This window comes from Gallinula chloropus (assembly GCF_964237585.1).
Source record: "Gallinula chloropus genome assembly, chromosome: 7".
Classification (NCBI taxonomy): Eukaryota; Metazoa; Chordata; class Aves; order Gruiformes; family Rallidae; genus Gallinula; species Gallinula chloropus.
In genome coordinates this window covers 14,944,925-14,963,741 of record NC_140092.1, presented here as the reverse complement: position 1 = coordinate 14,963,741, position 18,817 = coordinate 14,944,925, and the positions used below count along the sequence as shown (strand labels likewise).

Genomic DNA, 18,817 nt, shown 5'->3' with positions numbered 1-18,817 from the left:
GGGAAAAGCAGGGTCTAAAAGCCGCATCGCTCGGCTGATGCATCTCTGACATAGGATGTGGATTAAGGTTTAAGTGAGACCAGCAGTTCATGTTCTCCCTCAAAAAGCTCCTGAGTCACCTGATTAAACTGCAACCTTGACAAATATGCGCAGCGTTGTCTCTCACAGTTGGAATCACCAAAGAGGCTAAAAACAGCACCTTGCACTGCATAATCTCTAACCTCAGGGGACAACAAAAACAGAGAATTGCTGTGTCAATCTCATTTCCTTGTTAGGCTCATTATCATAAATGCAGGCCTTTGGTTTTGAATGCCACACTTCAATAACATTTACCTATCAACAGCTGCTGAAATATTGAATTCCACAGTCATCTTTCCCTTTTGATGCTCTCCCTTTTGTTTCTTTATCCATAAACATGAGCAACTGAGCTAAGCTTAAATTAACTAGCTGGGGTTAAATGTTTAGGGCAGCAAATTATGGCTAGCCTGCTTGCAGAGTGGTTTAGATTACAGGGGAGAGTTGCCAATCTTAGCTCTCATCATGCTCTCCAAATGTGCAGAGCAATATTGGCAGTTCATGGCCAAATCCTGCATGCTTTAGTTATCACAGGAGCGCTGCTCCCATGAATAAGTGGAGCAAGATTTAGCCCCTGCTCAGAAGATAGAGATGAATCACACTTTTATTCTTTGAGTACCTCACGGTACCTTCAACACAGGCTTGTTCAGTGATTGATAGCCAGTGTCTAGATTGGGTATTTTTCTATATACTGACAAATATTCTCTTCGCGGTGATTTCTAGGAGCAGAGGAGTATACACTGCAGCAATGTTGGGTTTCTTATTTTTTGTTATGCCCTTTGTCTCTGTTTTGATTAGGCTTTTTTTTCTGAGGGTCACTTATTTCCCATCCTTTCTCCGCTCAGAGCAAGATGAAATAATCCCATTACAGATCTCCAGCCCTTAGCGTCAGTAAAACAGTGGAAACTTGCATCAGTAAACAGGTAGGGAAAGGCACAACCCTCCCTTTGGGGTCAAATCCCAAGTGGTGGCACAACCGAAGGGAAATGAAGGCGTTTGGCTTTCTTGAAACGAGCTGCTGGTATCAGCTAAGGCTTTTTCTTTCTTTTACTTGATCAGGGCAAGGACTATGTGTTAACTGCTTTAATCCAGCACCAAACCAAAACAGGACTGTAATTCAGAGATAAATGTTTGGTTCATAACCACAAAACCACATTAGTCCTCCTTCAAGAGTGACTGCATGCCTGTACACAGCTTATGAGTAAAATAGTGTTCCCCTAAGATGGAGCATCCCTCAAAGCCAAAGGTAGGGCCACCAGAGTTAAACACTTCTGCATCACAGGACTAGTCTGCAGGAGCCCCTTGGCTAAGATACAACACACAGCCTTTGGGCCACAGCTCTGGGTCCCTTGTCTGAAACCTGGGATGACACATAAAGGGAAAGCGGGAGAGGAGAGAAACCCAACACATTTTTAGGTCTGCATACCTAGAAGAATCACTGAGAGCAGAATGGAGCAGAGGAAAAGCTGAGACTTCCTAAAACCAACTGAAGGGGAATTTTGGTGGTCCATTGATGGGCACTATCAACACCTAAGCAGAAAGAAATCCAGTGCATGAAGTAAGGATTCCCTTTTCCTCCTGCCTGATGTCCCCACCTCATTTCAGTGGCTTTGGACCCTGTTAACCCCAAACTTGCTTCTTTTTTCATGTCCACAGAGACCCAGCATCCACCTGATGAGCTGCAGGGACCCCACACAGATAAAGGAGGCAGGGACCAGGCCAGTCCTTGACCAAAGCATGGCCTATGTTCCCCTTGCTGACACGGGCTGGCTTATCATCTAAACATTTCTCTTCTGAATGGAAGCAGAGTTTTTCTCACACTTACTTCCAGCCCCTCTTTTGCATTACAGTATAGCATCGGGGTTTTTTTAAAGCACAGGCGATCAAAGAGTCAGAAAACAAAAAGACTTATGATCGATTTTGCTTAAGTAAAATAGTGATTTCTGTTACAGTAGCCTTTACTTAGAGGCTTTTGGCTGCTACAAGAAATCGATTTATTCTACTTGTCAAAAAAATCAAAATCAGAAACTCCTTGTATGCCCTGCATGAAGGAAAAAGCCCGGCTGGTAGGGAGAAGTCAGCTCGACTTTTCCACAGGAGAGGGGCCGGAGACCGCGGGAGTTAATTACACCAGTAGAGAAGGGTTGCTTTTCATTTCCAGAAAGCCCAACTCCAACTAAATAAATAGAGCTGAAATGGGAGAGCGATGACCACAATAAGTAGCCGAAACTCCACGTGATGACAGAGGAATGATTTCCCACCGCCACCGCTTAAATATAACGAAGGTGTTCTGTAATTTTACTTCCAAAAGCCAGAGGGCTTATTGTAATCCTGATAAATTATAGCAGCAGAAGCAGGAGAGAAGTGGGACAGAAGAAGGGAAATGTTAATGCAAAATATAAAATTGCCTAGCAGAAAAGAATGGGGAGAGCGAGCGGGCGGTTTGTTATCGTTTATTTTTCTTCAACATATCATTCTGTTTCAGCTGTCTCCCATCTCACCCAGATCTCCACCATTTCTCAGAAGCGTCTCTCGATGGCATCTCATTCTCTTCCTGTCTTTCACCAGCGTTTCATTATTCCTTAACTGTCCCTGAAAGGGTCTGGGCAGGAGGCGGAGGGGAGCGGGAGGGAGGGAGGTTTGGCCCCACGTGTCCGCCTCATTTAAGCAGTTTGCAAAAAGCGAGGAAGGGGGGGAGAGGGAGGGGGGACGACGTTGCAAATAATGTTAAATGTGATTAATCTCCCGGATTCCTGGAAATCTGACATGCATGAGTTACAGCGAAACCTCTTTTATTTCGCCATGAAATGCTTTTGCATAATGAGAAGGAAAATGTCCTCTGTGCCCTAATCAACTCTGACAGGTCCTGGACTCCCAAATACTTTTATTTATGACATTATTTATTTCATCCCGAATAACCGGGGAGGCGGGCCCGCGGCTCGCTCCGTGCGGGCCGGGCTCGGAAGGGAAAGGAAGGGAAGGGCCGGGCGGCCGGCGGGGCACCCGCCGCGGGGCTCCCCGCCCGGCGGAGGGGCCACAAAGTTTTTTGCGGCGGTTCCGCGCTCCGCGCAGCGCGGGGCGGTAGCAGCCGCGCCGGGCCGGGCCGTACGGAGCCGGGCCGGGCGGAAGAGCGCTGGCGCTCAGCTACCGCCCGTCCCCCGCGGCGGCGCCCCGCGGCTCACCTGCCCCCGCGGGAGGGTGCCGGGGGCGGCGGCGGCCCCACCAGGGCCCGCCTCCCCGCCCCGCTGCCATTAGCAGAGATTACCCTAAACACTTGCCGGTCGCCGCCCGTCTCCCTCCAGGCATTGGCGCGGCCGCCTGTCAATCAGGCCGGCGCCCCGCCGCGCCGGGGCTCCGCCGTGCCACAGAGACGAGCCGCGGCGGCGGCAGACACAGCCCCGGAGCGGGGCCGTGTCGCGCCGGGGGAGGCGGCGGAGGATGGAGGAGGAGATGCAGCCGGCGGAGGAGGGGCCCAGCACCCCCAAAATCTACAAGCAGCGGGGCCCCTACAGCGTCCTGAAGACCTTCCCCGGGAAGCGGGCGGCGCTGGCCAAGCGCTACGAGAGACCCACCATGGTGGAGGTGCCCCGCGGGCGCGGAGCGGGGCAGCCCTTCCCGCACGCCGCCGAGCCGCTGCCCTACGCGCCGCACGGCCCCTTCCCCAACGGGCCCGCCCGCCCCTCCGCCGCCCCCGGCGCTACCCAGGGCCACCCCCGCCCGCCGCCGCCGCCGCCGGCCCCGAGCTCTTCGGGCCGCTACGGCCCCTGCCCGGCGGCGGCGGGGGGCGGCGGCGCGGAGCTGAGCGCAGGTACCCGCAACTCCTCTCCTCCGCCGCGCAACTTCGCGGGGCACTTTGCAGCAGGCGGGAGCGGGATGGGGGCTGCAGGCTCACACGCACAACCCTCTCCCGGGGGGCTGGAGGCGGGCTCGGCTCCCCGCGGGGTCCCCCCCGTCGAGGCTGGTGACGTCGGGTGCCCCGGGGCTGAGCGCGGGGGCCCGGGGCGAGCGGCCGGGTCCACCCGTCGGCCGGGCGTCGCTAAAGTTCCCGGGGGCGGGCGGGGCCGCCGTCGGGGCCGGGGCCGCTGCCCGCTCGGCATCGATCCCGGGGCGGCGGGGATTGAGGGGGAGGGGGCGGGCAGGATCGCGTCCGTCGCCGTCGGGGCTGTGCCGGCAGCCGCTCGCGGCGTAGCGGGGCAAGCACCCGCCGGGCGGTTCGCACCTGCGGGAGCGCCGCCGCCGCCGTCTGCGGGGAGCGGGGAGGGGGGGGGGAGCCCCGGGCCGGCCGCTCCGCCGCGGTCGCGACCGGGGAGGGCGACAGGCTGGGGCTGGCAGCCGGAGGGAGCTGCTGGTAATGGAGAGGCTGCTGCTAAAGAGGTGGCGATTTTAACAGAAAACAGATCGGCTGCTCGCCCGCACCGTTTTCGGGAGATGCAGCCGGGAGATCGGATTGTTTTATTGTTTTTTTCTTTAAAGGTGTAAGATACCGAGATGCTGAACGCCTGTCTTTCTTCTAGTGATGGCTTGGAGTTAAAAACCACGTAGATCTTGATATGCAACCTAAATTTGGCATCAGGAAATGGGAAATTGCATCTTTAAGCAGAGTACAATCAAAAATGAATTACAATAAATCCTATATAATTGCATAGGTCATTCTCTTTAATGAGATTTTATTAACCTGACTGTCAAGCTTTTGAGTCAGGCAGATATTTTATCTTCTTCAACTGATAAAAGTGTCAGCTATAAACCACCATATAAATATTCATAAATCTACACATCTGTGGCAGCCTATCAGCATCATTCTTTTGGACATTAAAAGCATTCTAATTACTTTCTGTCTAGCAGAGCTGAAATGCTGCCTGTTATAGTATGTGCTTGGCAGGCATGATTGCTTTTGTTTGCCATCACAAATAGCAGCATCCTATTTTATATACTGATGGTCCAGAATATATTCAGGGTTTGACTGAACAGGATGAATATTATGAAGCACCATCTGTTTTTGATAACATCGGGTATATTAACTCATCTGTTAATTTTTGACACATCATTGATTTATTTATTTAGAAAAATTGGATCCTGTTTTGGTATGTTGCTGTTTGCCTTTGTAACAAATGTGATGACATTTCCTTACTAAACAGGGAGATGTGCTAGTTAATAGGATATATGGCTATGTTTTAATGCCTGGTTTTGCTCAGAAGCAGTAGTGTACTGGATGAATTTATCATGTCTTGTTACAAATAATTCGAGTACTTTACCAAAAAAGTTTAATACTCGAATAGATTAGCCTGAAAATTCACGGCTCTGACGCATAGTCCCGTGATCCATGGCAGAAGGTCATGTTTTCTTCTCCCTTGAAATAACTTCGTGTTTTAAATTCCCGCATGGTGGTATTTTGGTATATTTCTGTGGCCCACAAGCAGAACGCTGCTAGTAAATGTGACACATACATTTCTTTACAGAAGCAGATTACGCCATGGAAAACACTCAGCTGTCTGGTAGATGACACACGAGGCCATATTCACAGCAGAGCTCTCAGGGCTTTGATGAGAACAGGCTTGGACTTTCTCCTGCCCCTGTAGACTGTACAAACCACTAGACCAGGCTTCAAAGTTTGTCATTTATTTCAGCCCCATGCTAAAAACAATAGATAAGGCACTGCTTGCTGGTTATGCACTGAAGTTCTGTGAAGTCCCTGTCCCATTACCTGCACATCCAAGCTTTACATTTACTTTGGGTCTCACCATACTCTTCTTTCAGCTAAGACTAAAGTACCAAGCAAGGCACAACAGGACAAGACAAACCCCAGACTTAATATGGTGTGCCAAAGTGGGATTTCGTACAAGTTGCTACCAGAGGCTGATAAAAACAAGGGACAAGGTTTAAACCTCCTGGGTATTGTAATCCCTGAGGTACAGGTGCTTTGCTGAGCTATCCTTCATTTCAGTGGTAGAGAAACACCAGGTACCTTGTGTTGGAGGAGCTGTAGCACCGGTAAGAGGGTGCAGAGGGTGAACTAGTTGAGGCCTCCAGACAGTATGTTTGTGAGGTTCTTCCATCCTGTTGTCCGGAGCCTCGAAATCCTCTTAACGAATGTGTGAGCCAAATTAATAGCTTGTGCTGCCACTGGGGAGTAGGAGCATTTGTGTGTGTTCCATGTGTGGTCGCTCTGCGCTTCACCCAGCTACTGCAGGGTCTCTGCCCATCCAACTCCTGGGTTCCCACCAGCAGCAAGGGGCGCGAGCAGGCCCTTTCCAGAACGACTCCTGGCCAGAGGTTCATCTCCTGAGTGGTGGGTGTTGCAGAGGCAGAGGAGAGGATCCTTCCTTAGCAGGTATCCAGCTGCAGGTCCACTGGATGGTTCTTCAGAAGGCAGACAGTTGCCAGACTTGAGTGGTTTTCCCTCCTTGGCGTAGCCATAGTGCTTGGTGAGTGCTTACCGGAGAGAAGGGCTGGAGGGCTGTAATCACACTTCTGTAGGGATGCTCATTTCATGTTTAGGATTTAGACATTTCCTCCCTTCACTTGCGTAGGCAGCAGTGAGCAGGCTGGGCAATAAAACACCATTCCCGGGATGTCTTAACTCTGTGTTAGCAACTTAAACACTCAGTGCAGCTGATCTTAATCTTCAGGCATGACACTGCGGGTTGCTTTTGAGAGTGGGCATTCCACACAAAGCCACAACTTAGGATGCTTCTGTGTTTTTGAAGCTTTTCCTCATGGTTAGAGATCTTGCCAGGAATGAAGGGTTTCTTCTTGAGTCCCTCTCTGAGCCCACCCTGACCTCCAACTCCAGCAGGAAGAGGGATTATGGGAAGGAGGAAAAGCAGGTGTTCTGCACCCTGTGCCATGGTGAGGAAAGATCTAGCTCAAGATCCCATCTCGTAAGGGAAGGATTCTGTACAAGAAATGTCATCTTACCATGGGGAATGTGGAACTGCACAGCAGCATGAGCCTTCTTTCTCCTCTAGTGAATAGTGGTTACTGTGACCACTGCTGCTGCAGAGGGAGTCACACAAATGGATGCAGTCAAAGCACCAACAGATACCCATTTTCTCTTGTGAAATATTAATTATTTATATTAGTCTATTCACATTTTCCTGATATGAAAACAACGTGTATCTTTGGTAGCACATGTGCATTAAACAGTCTTACAGTCTGTCAAAGAAGTTTCTTAGGGAAGCATGGTGTAGACCCTACAGCATGCCTTAAAACAAGGTGGGCTTTCCTGGAAAGTGGAGAAGGAAGAACAGAGCTGTCTTAGCGGTGTTACTCCAGTGCCAACAACCTGGCATGTTTAACACAACTGGCTAATCAAGCTCTGTCATGTTCAGACAAAATAAAAGTTGTTTAAGTGAGCAGTGAAGGTAAAGATGGTAACTTTGGACTTAACCAAGACACTGGGAAGCCTCGTCTAGAAGTAGATCTATCAGATTGGCACTGAAACAGTCAAATGCTTGTGGGCTTCATCCACTGGGCTGTCTCGTTGATCTTCATGCAAAATGGCCAAGAAAGCATTGCCTGCTCATGGGAGGTGTCAAATGCTCTCATGTTTTGAGACTGAAGCGTAGATGTTTGCAGTAGTGTCCACACCTAAAAACGTAACGTCAAGTCTGTGTGCGTGGGCAAAGCCATTCGAGGGGTGCAGTGCTACTGCCCCAGGATCTAAAATAAGAATAATGTAATAAATCAAGAAATGCAAATCACCAGGTAAGAGGGGCTGAAACACTGCAAGGTGAAGAGTGTGATGATTCAGATCACTAAGGAACCTGGACTTCCGAATCTTGCTGGAAACTTAATGCCAGTGAATACATTCTCTGCAGGGGAGGATGTATGGTGTTCATACCTGCTTGGTAGTTATAAAGATGACTTTTTAACCAGCTGCTTGAGATTACAAAGGAAACTATGGAAAAGCCACGACCTGAATCCAGAGCCATTGAGACCTAACACAATGCCTTATTAATGAAGCTATCTGGTGTGAAGTATTGAAAAGATACACAAGTGTAGGAATATACGATGTTATACCCACCAACCTTTCCGGGCACCTTCTCTGATGCATCTCGAGTCGTGACGTTGAGTTTCAGAAGTTTGGTCTTACTAAAACCATGGTTTTAGTCTGGCAAGAAGCCCCATAATTCAGCATCAGTGAGAGAAAGATAGCAAGATGAATGCTATATCCAGGAGTTGGTACCTGATTTGCCATATGACGATAACTTCTAGTTGCTTGCACTCTCAGATAATCTAGTTAGGAATACTTACAGCAATTTACTCCTGATCTGTTAGCACTTTATGCACCTGATCTGGCAAGTCCACCTTCAGGCAAAAGTCTAGTTAAAGTCAATAGAAGTTCTGTAAGACTAAGGCTGCGGGGTCTGAGACATTAGAATTACATGGTTGGTGAGCATCGTAATAAGGAGAAGGAATATCACAATAAGACTTTAATAAACTGTTTGCACTGGTTTACTCTGATGCAGTAATTTCAACAGAATCCTCCTTTCCTAGAAAATACATACATTACATTGAATCAATTAAGAATCATAGATCAGTGATTATTCAGTATTGCTCACGTAAAACCGACTTCTTGTCATTTCTCAGTGACAAGACACTGCACAGTGCTTGCATTTCTAATTACAGCCTGTCCATAAAAGCTGAAATCCCAATTTCTACGATATATGCTAAATGGGCAACATTTGTTTATATTTTTTCTCCATCACAAGAAATAACAGTAGTTATCACTCTCAGTTAGGGTTGTTCAGACTATACGTACGTGTATTATTACTGGTGTAGAAGTCGTATCAGAGTGGTACCTGCTTCAGCACGGAGCCAGATGTTTCCAGAATGTGTGCTGAGAGCATCCGTCGCTATTGCTGCCCAGCGGTACCCACAAAAAAGCATTTGTGAGTCTTTCTGCTGGCATTTCAGAATCACCCTGCCTTGTCATGCCTTTCATTTTTATATCTTTGAGTAAGGGTTAAAGTTAAGAAATAAAAAAACCCAGTAATTGCTGCTATTGTGTCTTTGTAGTAGATCTGATACTGAACTGAAGATTAAATCAATACTGTCATTGCTGTATAAAATTTCAGTTACATTTTAGGCCATTATCACAGCGAATGTGCCTAATGCATTCAACTTTACAACAAAACTAATCATTAATTTTATCTTTACTGATGTGAGTGTGTATTATAGCATTCTTCAGACCTGGTTTTGAAATGCCAGGTTACTTTTTTCCATATTTTAGGTGAAACCATAATATTCGAATAACATATTTTAGCCTGATTTAATCCCTTTCCAGTTGTTCCATTCATATTTTGTCCCCTTGCAACAAGGATATGCAAAGAATGAGTAACTGTTTTGTCAACAGGGACCATAATGATTAAAATACAAACAGTAAATATGACTTCAGGTCTGGAATCGGATTATAGGATTAAAATGAATGAAAAACTGCTCTGTAGTAGGATTGCAAAGTTCCAATCAATATCATCCTCTAATAATTTTAAAGGGAAAATGTGGGAAGTAGAGAAATAAGTCAAAGAAAGTGGACTTAAGGTTGTTAGTGATGCTTGAGTTTCTCGATTTCCTTTGGGTTTATTGGTAGGACCCAGCTAGAAAGCAGCAATATCACTGGGGTTCTGTGCTTTTGATTTGTATTACATCAGTTGTGCTGGGTTATTTTGCACTTGCATTGTGAGGGTTAAAGACATAGGTGAGAGCTTTAAAAGGGAAGGAGGGGCAGCAGGTATGGAGGCTGCAGAGCACCCAGCACCCCCTTCCAAAGCAGGCAGTGGTGCACTTTTGAGTTTGCAGTGTGGGCACCGGGTGTTACTTAACATTTTGGATCAAAGATGTGCTGGTGAAGAAGGCCCTGGTTTGTCTGAGCCCATCTAGGGTGTGGTGTGACTCCTTGGGATGGAAGGCTGATTGCAAGGATGCCTTAAAAGGCCTTGGGCCACCCCAGTTCTTCACATGCTGGTGGGCTCTGCCTGCTCGGCCCTGGGCAGCCTCATAGCCCAGTTGTGTGGCTTGGCTTACTCTGACCACCTCATGTCCCTGTTCGTACAGTTGACTCGTCGGAAGATCACATCCTTGGGTTTTGCATCGGGGAGGTCTCTTCGGGCTGTGTTTGAGACTGGAAGCAGTTGTATGGTGCTTCAGCATTGCCCTTTTTGCAGAGATCTGGATGAAGGTACAAACACAAATCAGCATTGTTTCAAATGCTCTTCAGGCCAGCTGTCCCGACCTCAGTATGAAGTACATTTTCCACCAGAAGGTGTATCTTCTGAGTCATGGAGAAGTACCATGAGGAGTGCCACCTCTTCAGGAACTGAATTGTGAACGTTTCTATTCTTTACGTATTACCAGCGTGATGAGGTGATGTTTTTGTCTCTAGTGATGAAGTTAAGATAGATGAAGGTCTGGGTTGCTTAGTTTCACGCATCTGTAGCAGGTTGCCTTTTAAAAAGTAAATGCGTTTGTCACTTTCTAAAAGTCAAGCCTGCCTGAGAAGAGCTCTCCAAAATTGGCAGCGCTAAAGCCTACCAGTCTTTTCTCTTTTTTAATCTCATGCAGAATGTTAGTTACATCTTGTTAGGTGCCTAGAGGAACTCAGCTACGAATAAGCTAAAAAAAAATAAAATTAAAAGGTGCTATTTTTATCAGGGAACTGAGCAGGTCATACCATAAATTAGAGCCATATGTCATGTCATTTTCCATCTGGGTCCAAGAACCATTACAGTAGCGTCACTCTACATACATAGACACTGAGAAATGAACCATCCTCCTATAGCGGTTTAGGTTGTAACTGCTGCTGCTCCTGCCTGTAATTAGAAGCAAGGCTGGCTAGGGGCAGTGTGGCAGTTATCCTGCTTCCAGAGCCGAGCTGCTGGCTCCACAAACTGCTGCACATCCCCACATAAGAGTTTCCTGATTACATCCAGAGCAGCTTGAAGAACTATGCACTGCTATCTTCTGCTATCCCACAAACTCATAGGAGGTCAGCAGGACAGGAAAAAACCATCCTCTGACCAGGGGAGCTTCACGCTGCATATTTGATGCCTTTACTTGGTGTAAGAAGGGTTTGTGCTTATCATTCTTGAGTTGTTCTTGGATGTATCTGGAACCTAAAGCAAAAGGAACATGAGCAAAGTCCATAGGAATGGTGGTGGGTCATGTGAAGTGTCCCTCACCCAGTGTAAAGCAAGCACAGCAAAGATTAAAGGGAGCAAAAGCTTGCAAGCCTTGCTGGGGAGGAGCAGGGCACGGGAAGAACGCTTACTGCAAAGTCCTGCACACGTACAGGCAGTGCCCACCAACAGCTTGAAAACAGCTTCCAGAGAAGTACTTAAATGTAACTTTTCCTTCTAGCAAATTGGATGGAATTTGTATTTCCTTTCCCATTTTCCTGTCTTAATCCCTCTGAAAGAACATGGCAGTCAGCAGTGACGATCATCACAATGCACTTCTGATTAACAGCAAGGGCACAAGGGCACTCTCAAAATAGAAGCAAAGTCGGGATTGTTTTAAATCACAGTGTTGCAGAAGTATTAAAGCAGAAGCCGTAATTTTAATGTGTTCAGAAATAAAATGCATGCTACTGTAAACAGTTGTGTACATTCATCTAGCTGCTGCCGCTCGGCATAACCTTTTGCGTTAGGTTTCTGTGATTCATCTTTTCTTTTGTTTCAGAGAGTCGAATGATTCTGGATGCCTTTGCTCAACAATGCAGCCGGGTTCTAAGTCTCTTAAATTGTGGTGGAAAACTACTGGACAACAATCACTCTCAGTCCATGATTTCTTGTATAAAGCAGGAAAACCCAAATTATAGTGAAAGACAAGAGCAATGTCAGCTTGGGAAAATGGTCCATAGTCAGACGTCAGACATTTTAGACATAGAGATGCAGTATATGCAAAAGAAACAACAAACCTCAGCCTTTCTGAGAGTATTTACCGATTCCCTTCAGAACTATTTGCTTTCTGGGAGCTTCCCTTCTCAGAACACCTCATCAGTAAATGATTTTAGCCATTTGGCAGATGTGGATCCACTTTCAACCTCTCCAGTACACACTTTAGGTGGATGGACATCTCCAGCAACATCTGAATCTCATGGTCACCCGTCATCTTCTACACTTCCAGAGGAGGAAGAGGAGGAAGAGGAAGAAGGTTACTGCCCTCGGTGTCAAGAGCTAGAGCAGGAGGTAATTTCATTGCAACAAGAAAATGAGGAACTTCGTAGAAAATTGGAGAGCATTCCAGGTAAATAATCCCCTGCCATATATTGTCAGTCAGTGATAAAAAGAGTTTTGCGTAATGGTTTAAGTTGTAGTTGTCTTTTAAGGTTCTAGTCATAGTAATCAAACACTGAAATTTGTCTCCATCCAAAATTCCTATAGCCATGCCCATTGGAAAACTGTCTGCTGTTACTCATCCATACTAATTCCAAGTCCTAGACTAATGAGCTGTGTTCAGGATGAGATGTACTTGTAATCCCAGATTCCAGTTCAGGTAATTTTTCATGGTAATTTCAAACATAAGCTTTTATACCCGATTATCTGTATTGTTCCGTAAGTGGTGTGGCAGCTTATAAACCTAATTCCTTTTTGGGGCTTCTTTTTTGGTTACTTAACTATTGAAAGCTACATCCATACTTTTAACAAAAATAGATTTGACTTTTACCTTGAATGGTCTCCCTCAAATTGCTTTTAGCTCAGTGAGAAGCATAAATACATCTCCTCCTATTCATCTTTAAATAATGCCTGAAAAAAACCTTGATAACAAGTTATGCGGTTAAACAATACCAGGCTACCACTGGTGGAGAGAAAGCAGGGAGAAAAAAACAATCTGATAGAAACCTCTGCTGTGAAAAGCTTCTCTTGCCCCTTTAAACTCAGGACTTTCACCGTTAAGGTATCTTGGACCTATATCCTTTAAGCACAAACAAAAATGCACCTCAGCAGTACTAGAAGCAAACTGGAATTTAGTGAGGAAAATAAGTATACACTACACTTCTGGCACATCAGTAAATGCCAGGGAGCTGCGCCTTTGCTACCTAAAGTTTGAGGTCCTATGGGTAGACCATGCAAAGTTAATTGACGTAATCCCTAAACATCAAAAAATGCAGGTAGTTTAGCGTGGGCTACATGAGAAACAATACCCCAAAGCTGCTAACTACGCACTAGAAAGGAAGAACCCTAAAATTTAGAATATTTCTGCCACCCTTCCCAAAATCTGAAGTCACCATCCCTTGTACATTCTCACTGGTGGTTCATACATCACGTGGAAATACTGTGTGACAAAGGGAGTCATGTGGATTTCAACCCCTGTTGGATCCTAGTTTCAGGTGTATAAAACAAAAATGATCAGTAAGGTCTATAATCCAGCCCACAGCTCTCATTCAATCACCTGTTCTGAACCCAGTAATCTCTTCAGCTTTGACTAAAGCATAATTTATATTTGCCTCAAGCAGTATCTCAGAAGGCCTCCGGCTCTGAGTTGGAGACTGGGGTAAGCAGCAGCTCTACCTACCTCTTTCCCTGATGCTTGATTCCGGTGGGTAATTGCACTGGTCAAACTGTGTGCTGAATTCCCTGCCTGACTGTCTGAAATCAGCTTCTGATCATTGACTTTCATGCTTTGCTCCACAAAATGAAGTTCTGTATAGGACGGGGTGCTTTTTCTGGATGCAGGTATTTACAGACTGAAAGTTGATTTCTATCTTAGATCGACTAGGCAGAGCTGCTTAAAACTGCCCAAGAAAATTGAACCCTTCTTTGTAGTTCTTTTCTCCCCTCAACTAATTTCTTTTAAATTTGGCACTGAAAATATGTGTGATACCTGCCTGAGCGAAGGTGAATGGTCTCTTTGTTCTCACTCACAGTTGCCCTGGTCATTTGACTGTCAGTCAAATGCAGCTGATCCTAGTCTGGGCACACTTCTTCCTAGGCATACCTACTTTGTATTTGGCTGCCTTCGTGTACTAGGAGATCTAGCTTGCTTTGGCTGTCCTGTTTTCCCACTGTTTGCTGGTTCACCGATTTCTGTGTCATCCAGGTTATTTATTTTTCTATTGTTTTTAAATTAACTTTGTGATTCTGGTCAGAAATGTTGAATGGTATTGAGGCTGCTGTCAGTCCCTGTTGAGCCCTGCACATCAAATGGTCCCCCCAGTGACAGACACTTGAGATGTCAGTAGCAGGTTCTTAATCCACCTATGCTCTAGTTCACTGATGCTGCTGCTTCAGTCAGATAACTCATGGTAGTAAGTTAAATGCACTTCAGGAGTCGAGGTATATTACATCTGTTCAACCCAGCTTTCTCCAGCCAACCTATAATTTTATCAAAGAATGATAATCATGTTAGTCTGACTAGACCCACTTTCCATAAGAAATGTTTTGACTGGTGTTAATGATATTCATATTCTTTAGTTTTTAGTCAATTGAATCCCGTTGCGATTGCTTGTATTTTGCTAGGGTTAATGCTGGGCTAAGCAGCCAGTGTCATCACAGTTACCCTTCATCCCTCTCTGAAGAGGAGAGATAAATACACAAAAACACAGTCCTTTTTCACCCCCCAGGGCTAATGAAACACCTTGCTAGTGGTGTATCAGAGGATGCGAGGACACGTGACTTCATCAGCCAACATAAAACCATCATCAGATGCATCTGCCGCTGTCTGGGTGATGCATTCAGATAGACCTGAAATGACCTAGGTGTCTGGCAAGCCATAGAAGGTGCCCTCAGGTTTTGCTATGTAGCCTGAGCTCCCCGTGCAGGCCCACAGCCACCACTGAGCAGGTTTAGTCAGCAGCCAGCTCCGCACAGTGTCTGTCTGCAGCGCACGTTTTGTTCCAGTGAGCTCCTGCTCCCAAGGAAAACAGCAGAAATTTTTGTGGGACTTGGAACGTCCAACTCTGTATGTACATGAGCGCAGTGCTAATTCTCCAAGCAGGAATTTTATTTGCTGCTCAAGAGGTGTCTGAGGAGGGACCCGGAAGACCGTCGGTGTGGTTTGCCACCACCTGTCAGTCACATCAGGGTCATCTCGGAGCACAGACTTTCTGCCCTCCTTGTCCCTGCATTTCCCACAGGGCATCTGACAGGCCAGACAGAGGAAGAGCGATGGTGGAGGCAGCTAGGTGAGCATGGAGGCTGCCATACTGTCCCAACAAGCCACTGAAAGAGCAGGGCTTTTTGACACAGTGGTTTTTCCCACTCATCCGTGAGGGACTCAGGCCACAGGTGCTCAGTGAGGCTGGCGTGGGATCCTGCAGGACAGGGAGAGGCGAGCACCATGCCCTCCCTCTGGGTGCTGAGGCTCCCACTAGCAAACCTGTCAAAAGCACCAGCCCCTCCCTTCTGCTCTATAACCATCTATAGATCATTTCATCCTTTTCCTGAAATACTTTGCATTTCTTTTTTTTCCTTTACTTTCCATATGCAAAAGCCCTTTTAAAATCCATGAGAGTTTGTGGTCTAAAAATAGTTACCACTGTACATCTCTGCCTCTAGCTCTGCAAAGCACCATTTGCATGGCTTACAAAGAGACTACTGAGAAGAGTGTTTTCTCAGCAGATGTAAAGGCAACAACTTTTTTTTTTTTTAATAAATATTACACAAAGCATATCCTCCTGTAGTTTTGGGCACAGAAAATGAGATTTTTTTTTTTTTTCAGTTTGTAGGACACTGCACTGTTGCTGTGGGAGCCCTTCAATCCCATAGGATCTTTTTGCCCAGTATCACTCTTGGGCAGATCACTGCTGGAGAAAAGCAATTAGATGGGTGAAATATTGCATATGTTTCACTTGGGGTTTATTTTCTCAAAAAATACTCATTTGACTGAAACAACACTTAAATTTTGCAGTCTTAATTGTTTCAGGTATGGAATAAATGAAAAATTCCTATTTCAGTGCTTTGGGTTTGGAGTGATGTGACTTCTTGCAGCTTGTGCAGTTTTCCCCAGTATTTTATTTTGTTTTTGGGGGTTTTTTTAGACAGAAACATTAACTGAACATTTTCAGTTTTCAGTTCAACTGGAAAAAAAGATAAACATTTTCATTCTCTCTGTTATTTTGTCTTATTTTGAGAAACAAAGATTAGATAATTCCTGAAAAGAGTTTGGTTAACTTGTCATTGGCTCTTTAAGGTTTTGAGATTGCTGAGAACAGAGCAAAGTAATCCATCTATATGAGGACAAAAATGTCTCCTAATCTCTTTCCTCTGTATAAAAATTACTAGGACTGTGATTCATTCCCAACAGTAAAATTAAAGACTTATTTGTGAGGCTGCGTGTTAAGACCTGGATTTAGCCAGTCTAATATATAAGGATATTAAGCAGTTCTCCTTCATTATTGTCAGCATGATTTTCTCACAGGTTTTGACCTAAAAGAGTAAAAATAATTCCAGGTGGTTAAAGCAAAGGCCAGGAGCCACGAGTGAGGGTTTGCCTCCTGGTGCTCCCAGCTTTGCTGCGTGGTTTTGGGCACATCAGTCTGAAAGTAGTGAAAAAGTATAAACAAGTAAGATGAAGCAGTGTGTGATAAGTACAGTGATTATTCTAACCTTTTTGACCTGGCAGCAAAAAATACTCCAGCAAACTGCGTGAGAATGGGGGTGAAGCCCCCCTCAAATGTAGAGAGGTGACCAAACATGGACACAATGTTCACGGTGGCTGGAAGTAGCCAGAGCAAAGCAGGATTTGCAGGTAGAGTTAATATCAGTGTAATTGAAAAAGTCAGACAAGTTTTTCAGGAGGTTTTGTGTGCCCAAGGCTTGACTCTTTTTCCTGACTATATCGGATGATCTAATAAAAGATATTACTTTTCCCTACAAATCCTGTCTCCTTTATACTTTCAGAGCATCGCGTTTCCAAAGAGCCTACCACAGCAGCAGCGTAGATAAAGCAGCCATCAAGGGTTATGACGAACACTTTTTCATGTCCTTTTTTTTTTTTTCCTTTTTTTTTTGTCCTTTTTCTTGATGTTCACATTTAACCACTTCTTTGGTTTCCCTTGATGTTCTGGATGTTTTGGTCTGATCTCTGGCCTCGTTCTGCTGTTCAGCTTCAAAGCCTGAAGTTACTTCGGGAAGAGAGAGCCTCGAGCGCGGTCGCCCAGTGTTTGGCACGAGAACCCCTTTGAATTTTGCAGCACGGCTTTGCTTGCAGCTTGGGGGTGCTGGCTTGGTTTGCTAAACCAGCCTGAGTACAAAAACTTACTGAGAAGCGTAACTGCAGCAGACCAGGGCATTGTTAATCAGTTTTTCTCCATGCTTCTAGGTAAAAACCCGTGAGAATTTGGGGGGAAGGGGGTGTGTGTCAGGTTTCTTGGTCTACCTTGGAGAGTGAGAGGTGGTGGGAGTTTTGTGGGGAGCTGTGTGAGGCAGAACGCCCCGGTCTCAGCTTTGGTGTGTGTTCTGCAGGTCATCATTTGGCATTTTAGTGACACGAGCTGCTGTTCCTGCTCACCGGGGTCTTCTTGGTTTCCCTGGTAGTTCTCAGCAGTATGAAGGTGTAGAAGGGCTTAGAAGAGGGAGTCTGTGCCCCAGAGACTTCTTGGCTGAAAGGGAGGGCAAGAAGAGGTACCTTCTGTTAGAAGGAAAGTGGGGGGAGCACATAGAGAAGCCACAGCAACATGTGACAGCATCTCTTAAATGACAGATGCATAGCTGCCTTGTTTTATGCCTTCTTCTGTTGTTTAGGGAGGGGTGTACATCCCAGGGGTGTGTGGAAGTAGCACGTTCTTTCTTCCTTGGGGAAGAAATATATTTGCAAAAGAAAATTAAAAGACATACAATGGCTTTTCAGATGCAGATTAACAGAAGTAAAATGGTTTTCCACTCCACCTGGAAAACACAACTGAGAGGGATTTTAAAAGTAATGGGATATTTGATGTAATTTTTTTCTCCCTTCCCTGCTTTTGGCAGGCACAGAGGTCAGGTTAGCCAATCTTTAACACCCTTCTGCGTGCAGTGTCGATGCTTCTGATTTCTGCTGGCTGCTCTCTTTGTTTGTTTTATTTTGCCATCAGTTACAAACATCCAAATTTGTAGGGTCTTGAGTATCGAGATCAGTTCCTCTTTACCAGGCCCCCACCTCTTCTTGCCCCTCGCTCTTCTTCCAGCTCATCGCACCCCAACAACTTGTCTTCTCAGCCCATCCATGCAGCTCTCACTGCCTTTCAGCTGACGAGTGAAATAAATGAGCCTACGAGCTAAAATAAGCCGTGTTGTTCTGCACACTTCTCCAGATCTCAGGCAGAGAAGGCATCTCCGTTAATGTTATAAGAAATTCACGCTGCCATGTAGTTCGTCAGCAGGTTCCCTATCATTTGTTACATCTTTCTGACAGTCGAGCATCAATTTGGAAATGCCCTGCAATGAACTCAGAGTGAAGCATCACTCAAGGTCAAGTGAAGGACACGTTGCAATGCCGAGCCAGTCTTAACTAACAGCTGCTGGCTTGAGCCGGGTGGATGTAGATGTACACCTTTCCCAATTCTCCTACTCCCTGGAGAGTTAGAAGTAAATGGTCTGGAGTGCTCAGGGATTCATCTTCTGCTGTTGAGGAATACTAGCCAGTGTCGGCTACAAAGCACAGAGATCTCGTTAATGAACAGAATAACCAGGTTGCTTACTGTCTGCTTATGGGGCTGAGGCTACCGCAGAGAGACAAGCAGCTGAGCGAGGGACGAGCCATCCCTTCTCACTAGGGCTGTGTGATGCCGTGGGAGAGACTGGAGATGTACCCTGTTTACATTGGA

The 18,817-nt window shown here is 46.0% G+C and overlaps 1 protein-coding gene across 1 annotated transcript in view; it reads left to right on the top strand.

Annotated features, from left to right (window-relative positions):
- Positions 1 to 3,513: 3,513 nt before the first annotated feature.
- Positions 3,514 to 18,817, top strand: part of BEND4 (BEN domain containing 4) — a gene marked incomplete at both ends in the record, with an annotated part of 28,137 nt that continues 12,833 nt past the window's right edge. The window contains 2 exons of the mRNA XM_084266924.1: positions 3,514 to 3,883; positions 11,752 to 12,318. Of these exons, the coding sequence (XP_084123050.1) occupies positions 3,514 to 3,883; positions 11,752 to 12,318 (937 nt within the window). The remainder of the gene's footprint in view (positions 3,884 to 11,751; positions 12,319 to 18,817) is intronic.